Below are 11,802 nucleotides of genomic sequence, written 5' to 3' on the forward strand. Positions count from 1 at the left end.
GTCTGTTTGTGTTTATGAGGACACAAATTTGTATAATGACATGGGTATTACGTAATTGGGTGCTCGTAATTAAAATGGCTTAAAAAGCTTATTAAACAATGTTTTATTAAAAATGTAAAAATGCAGAGTTTTTCTGTGATGGGTATAGGTTTAGGGGTAGGGTTAGTGTAGGGGGATAGAATACACAGGCTAGAGTATAAAAGCCATTTCGCCTATGGAATGTAGGCTACTACTGATAGATGCACCAACATGTGTGTGTGTGTGTGTGTGTGTGTGTATGTGTGGACATGTTTTTCTACACTGGTGGGGACTTAAACCTGAATGCACACAGACTCATGGGGACTCGTGTCACCGTGGGGACCTAAATTGAGGTCCCCATGGGTACAAAAGCTTATAAATCATACAGAATTAGTTTTTTTGAAAATGTAAAAATGCAGAATGTCTCCTGTGATGGGTAGGTTTAGGGATAGGGGCAGTGTAAGGGGATAGAATATACAGTTTGTACAGTATAAAAACCATTACGTCTATGGAGAGTCCTCACAAAGATAGTGCACCAGACATGTGTGTGTGTGTGTGTGTGTGTGTGTGTGTGTGTGTGTGTGTGTGTGTGTGTGTGTGTGTGTGTGTGTGCGCGTGTGTGTGTGTGTGTGTGTGTGTGTGTGTGTGTGTGTGTGTGTGTGTGTGTGTGTGTGTGTGTGTGTGTGTGTGTGTGATTTACACTCTGAATCCAGCGATTAAGATATGCCATACACAGAATTCAGCTCATTTACCTGGATAGTACAAGAGATTAGTCAAGATCTCTCAAACAAATTTTCTCAATTTTGACTGTTATGATGTATTGAGAGTTTTAGAGCTGACGTTAGACAGAGGGAGAGAAGATGAAGCAAGTCATGGACAGATTTGATTTATGTCAGTTCTGATCTGCTCAGTAACTCATCTGCTGACATTTCTCTCTCTCTCTCTCTCTCTCTCTGTCTGTTTTTAGCAGTGCTGTTGAGAGAGGAGCTGCCCTCATTTATCAGACTGTCAATCCATTCCTCTGTTCCACACTACTGCTCTGACACACTGACTAATGATGGCTTGTACTGAAGACACCTTGTTCTCAGCAACACACACACACACACACACACACACACACACACACACACACACACACACACACACACACACACACACTCTACTGAATCACACTGACAGACTGACAAATGATGTTTCAGACCAAAGACACCTTGCTGCCTCGCTTTCTCTCTCATTCATTTACTGCCCCATCTCACTAACTACCTTATCAAACATATAAATGATATTCAAATGTTATTGCATCCTTTCTGATCTCAAACTCCAACTATTCAAGAATGTTTGGAAGAGTGCAGGGCCTACTGCAAATTGACTTGCGATGTAGGCTGAAACATAATAAATGTTTATCGCACAGTGTATTCTGAACTTATCAACGCTATTGATTGTGTTTGTTTTCTCTCCTGATGTTCTTGCCCATTGAATATGTTTTTATTCAGAGAAATTCAAGAATATTTGGGACGGCACCATCAAGTGTTGGGTGTTATTTCCATCTAGTGGCCAACTTTGGTGTAACAGCTTGTGCATAAAAAATGGAGGTCACAGCATTCCATGCACTAAGTATGAATTATTTTATGGAAACTCTACTCTGTCAACTGAGAAATATATCTGCTAATTAAATTTACTTCAAATGTTCTACAAATAGTTCATATTATTACCTTATTGCTAAGCACATATTGGAGGCCCGGCTCCCAATCAGAAGCTCAACAACCGTAACCGATTTCAATATTTCAGCTCCAGATTTTGAGAAAGATCAAAACCTGATTTAAAGCTTTAAAAAAAAAATCTTTTTTTAGTTTAAGCATCGCGATAGTTCACTTTTATATATTATAATTTTTTATTTTAATAAAAGATTAAAATTGTTTTATTTTCCTGTCTAGAATTTTGTTTTAAAAATATGACCAGAACACTTTTTCTTATAATGTATTCTGTTTGATGCATTTTCTCTCACTGTGTAAAAGCCCCATAGCAGAAAGTGCCACATCTTACCCCACTCTCCCACTGTATTAGTCATCTTTCACCAAAAAGCATCATGAATTATCACACAAATGTAAAGAAATACTGGTAAATATTCGTTCATTGAACACTCAAGACAACTGAAAGTAGTTTTGAATGGTTATTATTAAGTGTTTTTACACATGAAATAGAGTAAATAGAACAACATTAGATGGAAGCATATAATCGGGGTGTTTTAAAAATAACAGTAAATCTCTCTAGCTTTTTACAAATTAAAAAAAAAAATCCCAGTTAGAGAGAAAAAAAAGTGACATTAAATAACTATGTTGATAAATTTACATGACACAGAAGAAAAATTAAAGGGGGAAAAAAAAAAGACAGTTGCTCATTTTCAATTTGTTACAATCCATTTTTTTTTAGCATGACTCAGTTTTAGGGCCCAGCAAGAAAAAAAGAAAGTGAATTATGGTGGAAAAACATCAGTGTCCGGTATATAATTAGGCTTTGTGAGCAACTCGAGCGTGTGGCTGAAACCTAGGAGCATCTCGCATTTCTTTACCTTTCCATATTACGCCTCTCAAAAACACTGACATTACAATCCCCGTTTCAATACAGCAAGGTGGAAGCATGCAAGATCTCGCATCATTGTAGTCAATGTCTTTGGCTTGTGAATTCAACAGTGACTCTTGAGGGTGAAGTACGGGGAGGGAGCATTGAAAAAAAAAAAAATAATTCATCTCAGCAACTCTAATGAACACCTTTTTATGGATTTCACAAGAGATTGTAACAAGAACAGAGCTCAGAATGTCCATGCAACATTATTACATTACAGATGTTCAACAAACCCTGAATTTACAAGATTTAAAGAAATAATTCACAACCTCATTTTACACAGAATTACAAAAATCTTTACAAAGATGCTACAGCACTGCCGTTCCCGCTGATTAGCCGCTGTGCCGTCACACCCTCAACTGATCCGAGCAAACATGATTTTGTAAAAACATGAAACAAAACGTTTTAAAAATTGAGCTAACAATTCCATGTTACAAAAATGAATAAGTCTAACGTTTAAACTGAACAAAAAGGAAGCATGTTTTCTGCACCTCTGTGTTAATACAACTTGTTAAAAGCTTTAGTAATTGTGTCCAAAACTTTATCAAGAACTTCCTGAAACCTCAAGTATTCAAGGCCACGGAATAATGTCCTCTATATATGCAGAATACTTTTTATCATTAGGCGTCACGAGATAAAATATTTTATATTGGATTAACAGGATCACACGACTCAATTCTTGAAACCTTTCTTGTAAAAATATAAAGCATAGCCGTACTGACAGAAAAAAAAAAAAATATTCGTGAACAAATCAGGTTTAGAGACAAGAACTCCATAGAAAGAATGCAGTATATTAAACCTCAAACTTTCTACACCATTTGAGGTGTGAGCTAAATTGAGCCTGCAGATTCAACACATTGAAAAGACATTCCATCTGTTGCAAACCTAGACAATTAAAGTCCCCGAAATGCAGTACTTTTAAGAAAAGAAAATCTGACAAAAACAAACAAAAAAATCCTGGGGCCTAAAAACAAAAGACAGGATTCCTTCCAAGTTAATGGTCTGAGTATAATGTACAGTGGGCTGAATGCAGCCCTTTCAATAACCCCTGAACCGGTGTAATGGTGAGTCCCATTGGGCAGATGCCACACTGAAGTGGGGTTTAATGATTGGACTGAGGGATTAGTCAGCCACATTTGTACTTATTTATATCCCTGCTGATTCCAGGCCTGCCCGTAGACGCCGTAAGTGGGCATCTGCCAGCCGTTGGGCATATACTGACCCATCTGCTGACCGTTGCCGTATGACTGACCCCACTGTCCGTAAGGTTGGGCAGCATAGGTGGGTTTATTCTGCTGTGGACAAGAAGAAACAGTAAGACTTGAGTTTAGAGGAGTGTGCAATGGGGCAGAGGAAAGACATGTTTCTGAGAGGTCAAGATCAAGGTGAAGGGGTACCTGGGGCATTTGCATCTGTTGCATGGATCTCATATCAGCTGTTTCTTTTCCCCAGTAGCACTTCACAGTGTGGCCCTCAATGCAGGTCCCGTTTACAGACACTATGGCATGGGCGGCACCCTCATGAGAATCGAACCTGAAAAAGCAACATGCTAAATTTTCATATATACGCATAGGTGAAGGATTTCAAGTCTTAGAGTAGTAGCGTGACGCATACCTCACAAATGAGTAGCCTTTCTCTGGGAAAACCCTGATCTCCATTATCTGCCCGAACGGAGAGAAAGTCTGTCTCATCAGCTGATCTACAGTGGATGAGAAAAACACGTTCAAACATCACACTGACTGCATATAAGATCTGCATGATAATGAAATGTGCTTTGAAAGATTCATCTTTTAAGACCTTTTAATTGAATGACACTTATTCATTCACTGAAACTGCAAAACTTTTCAGTTTGACTAGGGCTTAAAAGATCGCATTAAAAAAAATAGCCATAATAATTTTCAAAACATGCTAATTTACAACATTTAGACATCTGTACTAACCTGAAAGGCCTGTAGCAATGCCACCACAATACACGGTGCAGTTGCTAGGACTCGACTGGTTCAGAACCTCCTCATAGGACAAGTGTTTGCTGCTGGACGCTTTATAAAGTAAAGATAGAGAACATTTTAGAGTAGTATAACAAACACATGATAAAAAAAATTAAAATAAATACCTAGTTCCATAATAGGTGGTCAAGAAATTGGAAACTAAAGAAACTGTCAAATGATAGTTTAAACTGATCTACCTTCATTGTTTGGTTTGGGAGCGGATGGCTTCCTTGTGGCCCAGTTTGTTCTGATCTGTCTTCCTCCCAGCCATTGGCCATTCATTTGCTGAATGGCACTTTCTGCATCCTATGAGTTGCAAAAAAAAAACAATCAAACTTATCAATAACAAAAAAGACAAAAAGTTACATTCATATTAACCTGTTGGAACAGAGAATAATTTTGGCACTTAACCTCTTGAACTGCACCCCCTTCCCCCTTTTGAGCCCACACCATGAAAATGACATACTTGAACTCAAATGGTTGTATTTCCTGAACCCTTTCGAGTATGTGCAAAGTTGTGGTATCTGGAAATACGACAATTTGAGCTTTATTTTCCCAAATTATTAAGTTAAAAAAAAAAAAGTTAGAGAAGCTGAAGGACATTGGTATGGAGATGTCTTTTAATCATTAAAAAAAATATTATTAATAAACATGGCTGCAACACCTAGAAACAATGGGCTAAAAGAGCCACAAGTCTAAAGTTATGTTTCAAATTTAAGGGTGATATAACAAAATAGAGTGGGGGGGTATGGGGGTTCCTGCAAGGTTTTTACTATGACTGGTGCCTTTCCTGAAAACGGCCACTTTGAGCTTTAAAGTGCCTTTGGTAGCAAAATTATCTGAGGGCTAGAGAAAGCCATTACAGTGACTTTTACAAACACAATGTGTACTAAACCAGTCTTTCTTAAATTACAAAATTTAATTTGATTGTCATTAAAAAAATGCACACACACATTTTATTGTTAAGTATTTACAAAAAAAAAAACCTTTACAAGAGTTTTTTTCTGTCGCCATACATACACGGAAACTGTGACTGGAAAAGTTGTTTGCCAGTCATTCACAGCGCATCAGCCTCCTCTTTTGTCTCCATACCAGGGATGTTTAAATTAACAATCGATTAATCGTTTACCATAACCTCTTAAATACGGAGCAGGGGCGCCAAGTCACATAACCTCTTGCTTAAACAACACAAAATGGGTGTCTTTTTAAAGTTTAGAAGCTTAGCTTTACAGTGAATAGGGTATATGACCATCACTTAACAAGTGCTTTAAAATAAGCTGACATATTATAAGTGCTCTATTTTCATAGTGTGAAAAATAACTGCTTTTCAAGAAAATGTTATCTGTAAAATCATAGTAGCCGAACATAACAGACTGGGTCTCATATCAATGAAAAGGTCTCAACTAACAGAATACAAGCACATTTGCTTCAGTTAGAAAACTATACCAAGTGTTTGTATGAAAAATCGCCACAACACACGTGTAAGCAGTTTACACGATGCTTTTTGCCACGTTTTTGTTTGCACTTTCATGAAACATTAAACCATAGTAGATCAGTACCTGCTCTAAATCATGATAGTCTCGAGCGAGCCCAAACACAACATAAGACAATGCGTAGACCACGGTGTGACATGCCATGCTGCTTGGCTTCAATTATAGGACTTCAGGGATCGGATCGGATCGCGATCACGACGCAGTGTTTTCCAACTTCATTTGAAAGTTCAACCAATGAAAACTGGATCTCGGGTATGGTGGGTGGGTATAGTTGGTAGGGATGATGTGTAGAGAGTAATCGGGCACCGTTTTACAGCTGGAGTGCACTTGGATTGGCTTGATTGCTCAGATTGATGGGTCTTGACTTACCATTCGCCATAGAATAGAAGTGCACAGCTTAAACTGTGTTGGAAGATCATAATTCATCAACCGGGATCTTATTACTGTTAATTCTATGCACTTTTATTGTGGCATTAACACAAGTAGTTCTTTCTTATGTTTTGTAAAATCACATTTGGAGGATTTTTTGGACCCTAGGTTAATTATGATTCAATAAACAGCTAGCCTACCTAATCCATTGCATGACTTGAAGACATTAATACATTTAGAATACGTAACTATGGCGTGCTCGCTCGCATAATTTTTCCACGTGTCTCTGCTGCACATTTTGTGCATGAGCTGCACGCGCCTCAAAACTACTTAAATGACCTTGCATAATTGACCATTGATTAGAATTGAATCAATAGATCTTATCGATCGTCGATTAATTGTTAGCATCCCTGCTCCATTATATAAACATGCTACATAAACGGACGCTAGATGACCGATTCAGACAGCAATCGGCCTCCAAAAACAATCTGTCATCTCCAAACATACACAAATGGCATGTCATTCAGGCAGCAGAAAGCATTCGGTTTCCAAATAAGTATTTTGTCTCAATACAAACATTCCACGGGTGTTTGTCTCCGCCCACATAGAAATCACCATCGATATGATTTCACTGCCTTCACTCTCTGATGCATTCTACATCTCACTTCTTTTCTAACACATCCTCATGAGGGGAAAAAACTTTGAGCGACTTGGATCCACAACAGTGATGAGGATTACAATGATAGCCTGATCTGAGCCCGGCAGAAAAACAATGAGTCACAGGTGCGCGTCATTCAAGAGCTCTCAGATGAATATGGTCGAGACAGCCATCCATAATCATAAAACTATCTTCACACGCGGAATATAGACATCAAGTGCGTTGTTGGAATAGTCTTTGCATTTGCTAAATGTTCTGTCCATCAAGCTTTTACCACAAAGATAGTGGATGGCTGATTACAGAGTAAATGACTGGCTATTCCTCTAAAAAGATGTCACAAAACCTGATGGCCTTGGATACTGAGTAAAACTACCACCCTATTATGAAAAAAACCTTGAGGCAGGCTCTTTTGTTTGTAGAGTGTAATGCATACTATCAGATAAAGTTTTACAAAAGCTGCTCAGATTGCATAATTTCTTGAACAACAATGATGGAGGGCAGATTGTTCATACAAAATCTGATGTAAACAATGTATAATATGTAAATATTTCACAGATTTAATGCTTTTGTGGACAAAAAGTGCTGTTGGGTGTTTTCCATTGGACTCCAGTCATGGACAGTTTACCCAAGTGCGACAAACACGATTCATCTCACAGTCGAGATTTCATATCACAGGTATGAAGTCCTGTTTTGATTTTGTATGTTGTCATTTGTACTCCCAAAATGACTATATTACTGTCGCTGGAGCATCTATATCATAAAACAGACACTGTATATTGACACTAAACCCCTAGACCTTCCAAATGATGTATTTGTTAATATTATTAACATTTTTAGTCTACATAGTAAATGTAAAGAAAAGTAAACAAAGTGACGTCAAGCCTGAGGTTGGCTAGTGTGCTTCAAGAGGTTAACGAATAACATGAAAACTTACCCATTTATTAATGAAGGAGATGAAACCATATCCTTTAGATTTGCCTGTGGCCAGGTCCTTCACCACGCGGGCATCACTGCACCAAAAACGAAGAATCCAAATGGTAAGACAATCCAGCTCTAATGAGTTTTAAATAACACCTGATTTACACAATACTATATTCTCCTTACGATATCTTTCCAAATGGAGCAAAGGCTGCTCTGACATCATCTGTTGAGATTTCTGGGCTCAGGTCACCGACAAAGACATGGAAATGATCTACAAAAATGGTTCGAGGGGAAACAGTTAGACAAAGACAAATAATTCATGCTTTACAGTTTGACCACACATGCATCCATTAGCAATATTCAAAAGTCAAATTAAAACCCATCTCATAAGGAGGACACTTACTGCTTGTGTCTTTCTTCTGGCTGCTTGGCATTGAGGCCCAGTTAACTTTCATATCCTATGGAAGAAAGCAGAGCAGAGACCGGGAAGAGTGAGATAAACATCAGCATAACATCACCTTCATCTTACTTAGCCGCATAATATGGTGAGCCTCCAAATGCAGAAGAAATAATCTGACAAAATAAAAACCCTGGTGATCACTCAAAGAAAAATATATTTTTTTTTAAATAAAACTTGAATTATTTACTATAGTTAATGAGTCTAAATAGCAAGAGACTTACAACAGAGTGATATTATAAACTTGTATTATTCTTCAAAATGTAATTCATTACCATATCAAATATTTGCACTAAATATATTTTTGCCAAGGATTTGCTAAATTTGAAGGCCTGGTACAGGTGTTTATGATTATAAAGCAAGGCTAGGTGTTAACAGACATGCGGGGGGGGGGGGGGACAAAAATAAAAATGGTTAACCTCCTGTACCCAAAAGATGACTCAAAGAAACAAAGAGGATGTGCCACGTTCTCACATGCTTTGTGAAGTTTGGAACATGACAGAATAATGAGCCACTCCATTGGAAAAATGAAGGGTTTTGGTTTGTTGCAAGAACTTTCTGGGGAAATATTTTTGCTTATAAATACCAATGCAGCCATAATATTCTCAGCTACATTTAAATTACAATGTTAAAGCCATAAGCTTAATTTTATGAGCATGTACAATGAACACATGACTAGATTTTGATTTGACACTGTACATTGTCGTATGTGCAGCTTCTTACACTTCAAGTCTTTGTTATTTGGCCTGGTCCAAACTGAGCAAACTTCTTTAAAATGGCAGTAAATCCTTGATCATTGTGATTTGTATACTTTAGATAGTTGATTATATGAAGGATTTGATGCACAAGTTATAAGCGATTTACCTATTAACACACTATAAATGTGCTAACTAAACACATTCTGTGTGCCATCTTAGTAAACAGCATTACCACCACATTTAGGTGAAGCTTCACATCAAGCTTTGTGGGTTTGTGAGAGATATATTCTTACCTTTCCTAAGATCTTCCTGCCGTTCATGGCAGCCAGAGCTGCTGCAGCGTGTCTGTTCTCATAGAACTCCACAAAGCAATATGGGTCATTGCCGGCCGTCTAAGAAAGAAAGAAAGACCAATTGAACCAAGTCAAACACCGTTTTTGGGGAGTTACAGGTTTCCAATATTCCCACTTCCCACTCTTTTTGATCTTTGTGAATTTCCATGACCTATCCAGTTACCACAATTCTTTTGAAAATCATTCTGATGCAGATCAATCCACTGTTCATCCATCAAATCATATAGACCATTTTGTGAACCGATTCATCAATTCAAAAAGAACAACTAAAGAGCAACAACAGCTAGACCTGAACATAGTTAGAAAAGTATCAACTAGAGATATGTCCATGACACTTAAGAGTCTACTAACTTGAATTACTTTAGCAGGCCTGAAAAGCACAATTTAAAAAAAATATTTCCCCGTTTTCCATGATTGTGGGATCCCTGGATTTCAGATGTTCTTTTAACTCACATCAATGATCATTTTACAGCTTTTGCAGGGTCCGATCTGGGAGAACACTTGCAGGATGAGGGCCTCCGTCACGTCCCTGGAGAGGTTCCCGACATACCTAAAAACACAGGAGAGCAAAGCCAGCTGAGAAACACGGTCACTGATTTAACAGAACAGAACAGTTTTTCCTCCATCTCTCCCGCCAGCAGCGCATTCCGCGGGGTTTCATTTCTGCCACGTTTTCAGCGCACAAGAGCGAACAGCTAATGTGATCCTAAAGCTATATATGTGATAGAAACGACGCCTAGCAAATACGCTGTCTTTCTAATGCCATCTTTTACACAAAGGAAAAGCACGATAAAGGCCCTGTGGGGGGGTATATTAACATTTAAGCGCTTTTTTAGTAGTTAGCTCTTTGGGTAACGGAAACCTAGCGCTACCGACGGAACTTGTATGCTAGCAAAAGCCTCTTCTGCACTGTAATTACTCACAATGCGGACAGTTTAGTTCAGCCATGTGGATATAACCGGATAAATTAAATCAGCGTTAAGACTAACAGACTAACATTCATATCCGAGACCTCTGCTAGGCTCGGTTCCGCTGCCCCAGTTTTGTGTTTGTCTAGCCGGCTTATGCTGCAGGCGTTGAAAGCATGGACGTCCAGGACCATATAACAATTAATATATATAACACTGAGTAATTAACGGACTCGTGCTCTTGAGCTCATAATGTGAAGTTTGGTTCGCTGTGCTTGCGACCTGTGCGCCGCTTTAATAAACGTGTTTAAACACGAGTTTGGCTTCGCAAAGCGGCCGACTAAACTACAGCAGCACTCACAATGTCCTGGGCTGATCCTCGTCCATCATCATCATCGTGCTGGTGGGAAAAGGTTGACGCTTTGATTAAAAACTGTTCTGTTTTTAACGTTGGAGTGGATAAAGCCTCTAAGGTTTTAACTTGTTAGTTAACGCGAATTTACTGGAATAACTTCCTCTGACGTTACTCATAAAACGTCATCACATGACGTTGCAAGCGTTCCTCTTCAGCGTCTGCTGTTTTTGGAGAAAGAGACCGATTACTGCCCCCTATCAGATCATACTCTGACCCTGGTGGCTCATTTCCGAGAATCGATTCTTTTGATTCAGTGAATCGTTTACGTTACATCTCGGCGTGGCATGGTCTGACGTTCCAGTAAAGCCATAAGTAAATCTATTCATTTGTATTTATAAAGGAATTTATTGTGATTTCATCTGTCCCAATTTATTTTTTTCCAGGGGAGAATCTGCTTACAAAAAATTAAGTCATTTAGAAAATCTGCTTAATTTTCATACTTTATTTGCATTTACATTAAATGATAACTCAAATACATATCTCTGAAATAGCGACCCTGGTGAATCTCTGTGTTGTTAACTTCAAAGCAACATGCTTTCTAGAATATAAAAATATAAACAAAGTGTAGGCATCACCAGAATGAATGCGGGTAACATTATTAAACCATTTTGTGTGAAATAGAGGAGGGTAACATATTTTCGTAACGTGTTGCCTTGTCGGATTTGGTGACCCTCCTGTATCTCTTACTTTTCACATCAAAGTAATGCATTCTAAAATATAAGATAGAGGTAAGACAGACCAAAGACATTCAAGGGGACAACAGATAACAGCGACTGTCTCCAAGTCAACCGATTCATTGAAAAGATCCGACTCAAAAGCACGATTCGTTCACGAAGCACGAATCGTTCATAGCTGACACATATCCAGCCCTTTTTGAGTTTCATTTCATGCCTTTTGCATTT

At 38.3% G+C, this 11,802-nt stretch overlaps 1 protein-coding gene across 2 annotated transcripts; it reads right to left on the bottom strand.

Moving 5' to 3' along the window:
• Window positions 1–2,124: 2,124 nt before the first annotated feature.
• On the bottom strand, window positions 2,125–11,125 carry tia1l (cytotoxic granule-associated RNA binding protein 1, like). Of its 2 annotated transcripts, none has more exons than XM_081366471.1 (11): window positions 10,847–11,092; window positions 10,031–10,127; window positions 9,518–9,616; window positions 8,473–8,527; window positions 8,253–8,340; window positions 8,083–8,158; window positions 4,826–4,934; window positions 4,581–4,679; window positions 4,255–4,339; window positions 4,038–4,173; window positions 2,125–3,935 (listed from the first exon to the last, which is right to left on the bottom strand). In XM_081366471.1, the coding sequence occupies exons 1-11, from the start codon at window positions 10,879–10,881 to the stop codon at window positions 3,783–3,785; spliced, it is 1,032 nt and encodes a 343-aa protein (XP_081222597.1). In that variant the 5' UTR covers window positions 10,882–11,092; the 3' UTR covers window positions 2,125–3,782. The 2 variants fall into 2 exon arrangements, with proteins under 2 accessions (XP_081222597.1, XP_081222598.1); XM_081366472.1 differs by having other exon boundaries at window positions 2,176–3,932; window positions 10,847–11,125.
• Between the last annotated feature and the right edge of the window lie 677 nt (window positions 11,126–11,802).

The sequence above is a fragment of the Scardinius erythrophthalmus genome, assembly GCF_964197995.2.
Source record: "Scardinius erythrophthalmus genome assembly, chromosome: 5".
Taxonomy (NCBI): Eukaryota; Metazoa; Chordata; class Actinopteri; order Cypriniformes; family Leuciscidae; genus Scardinius; species Scardinius erythrophthalmus.

What these genes read in the sequence shown, in the direction of transcription:
- tia1l (XM_081366471.1), bottom strand. Translation starts at nt 10,881, where the DNA reads ATGATGATGATGGACGAGGATCAGCCCAGGACATT. An exon ending in TCTCCTTCATTAATAAATGG is followed by an intron (nt 4,935 to 8,082) that starts GTAAGTTTTCAT and finishes TGCAACTCATAG; the next exon opens with GATGCAGAAAGTGCCATTCA. An exon ending in TCCCAAACCAAACAATGAAG is followed by an intron (nt 4,680 to 4,825) that starts GTAGATCAGTTT and finishes TACTTTATAAAG; the next exon opens with CGTCCAGCAGCAAACACTTG.